The sequence below is a fragment of the Emericellopsis cladophorae genome, assembly GCF_022114955.1.
Source record: "Emericellopsis cladophorae strain MUM 19.33 chromosome Unknown NODE_290_length_583_cov_74_575099, whole genome shotgun sequence".
NCBI lineage: Eukaryota > Fungi > Ascomycota > Sordariomycetes > Hypocreales > Bionectriaceae > Emericellopsis > Emericellopsis cladophorae.
Window position 1 is genome coordinate 1 of NW_026251215.1, and position 583 is coordinate 583.

The following is a 583-nucleotide window of genomic DNA, read 5'->3' on the forward strand; positions in this document are numbered from 1 at the left end:
CTGCCCTGCCGATCTCACAGTGGTACCGCCAGACCCCGAGGCAGACCTGGCGAATACGGCCGTCCCAACGACAGAGACCGGTGACACGGAGACAGCATCCACGTGCGTCAGCGCCGACGCCGAGGAGCAGGCCAACCTGGGCCAGCCACGGCAGGGTAACACGGGCGCTGACTTCTCGGCAACGGAGACCACTACGAAGCGCAAAAGACCGAGCGACAGGGACGACCCGTTCCCCAAGCGCCGAAAGGTTCTACTCGAGGCAGTCGAGGTCAAGCTGACTGTGAATGCGCCATCCTACCTCTTGGGTGCGGATCACTGCTCTTGGGTGCATCAGACGACGGGGGAAAGCTCTGTAGTAGCGTTCAACGATTTGCAAGAGACTTCGCGGGTGGGAGTGCGCGTGTGCGACGTGCAGTCGGACCAAAAGGATCAAACCATCTGGTTGCAGCCCGACGACGGAAAGAGACAGTGGAAGTGGCGAGGTAGGGGTGAGGGAGGCAGGTCGTTGGGTGTAGCCATACTCACCCTTAGTCGCCTAGTGCAGACACCAGGAAGGGGTCCGTTTGAGGGTACCTATCTTTCG

General features: G+C 60.9%; 1 protein-coding gene across 1 annotated transcript; it reads left to right on the forward strand.

The window, feature by feature from the left end:
- J7T54_003813 (uncharacterized protein) lies at nucleotides 1–567 on the forward strand (the record flags this gene model as incomplete). Its single annotated transcript, XM_051510766.1, has 2 exons — nucleotides 1–482; nucleotides 545–567. Coding segments are annotated over 2 exons (505 nt in total), but the record flags the coding sequence as incomplete, so codon positions are not given.
- Between the last annotated feature and the right edge of the window lie 16 nt (nucleotides 568–583).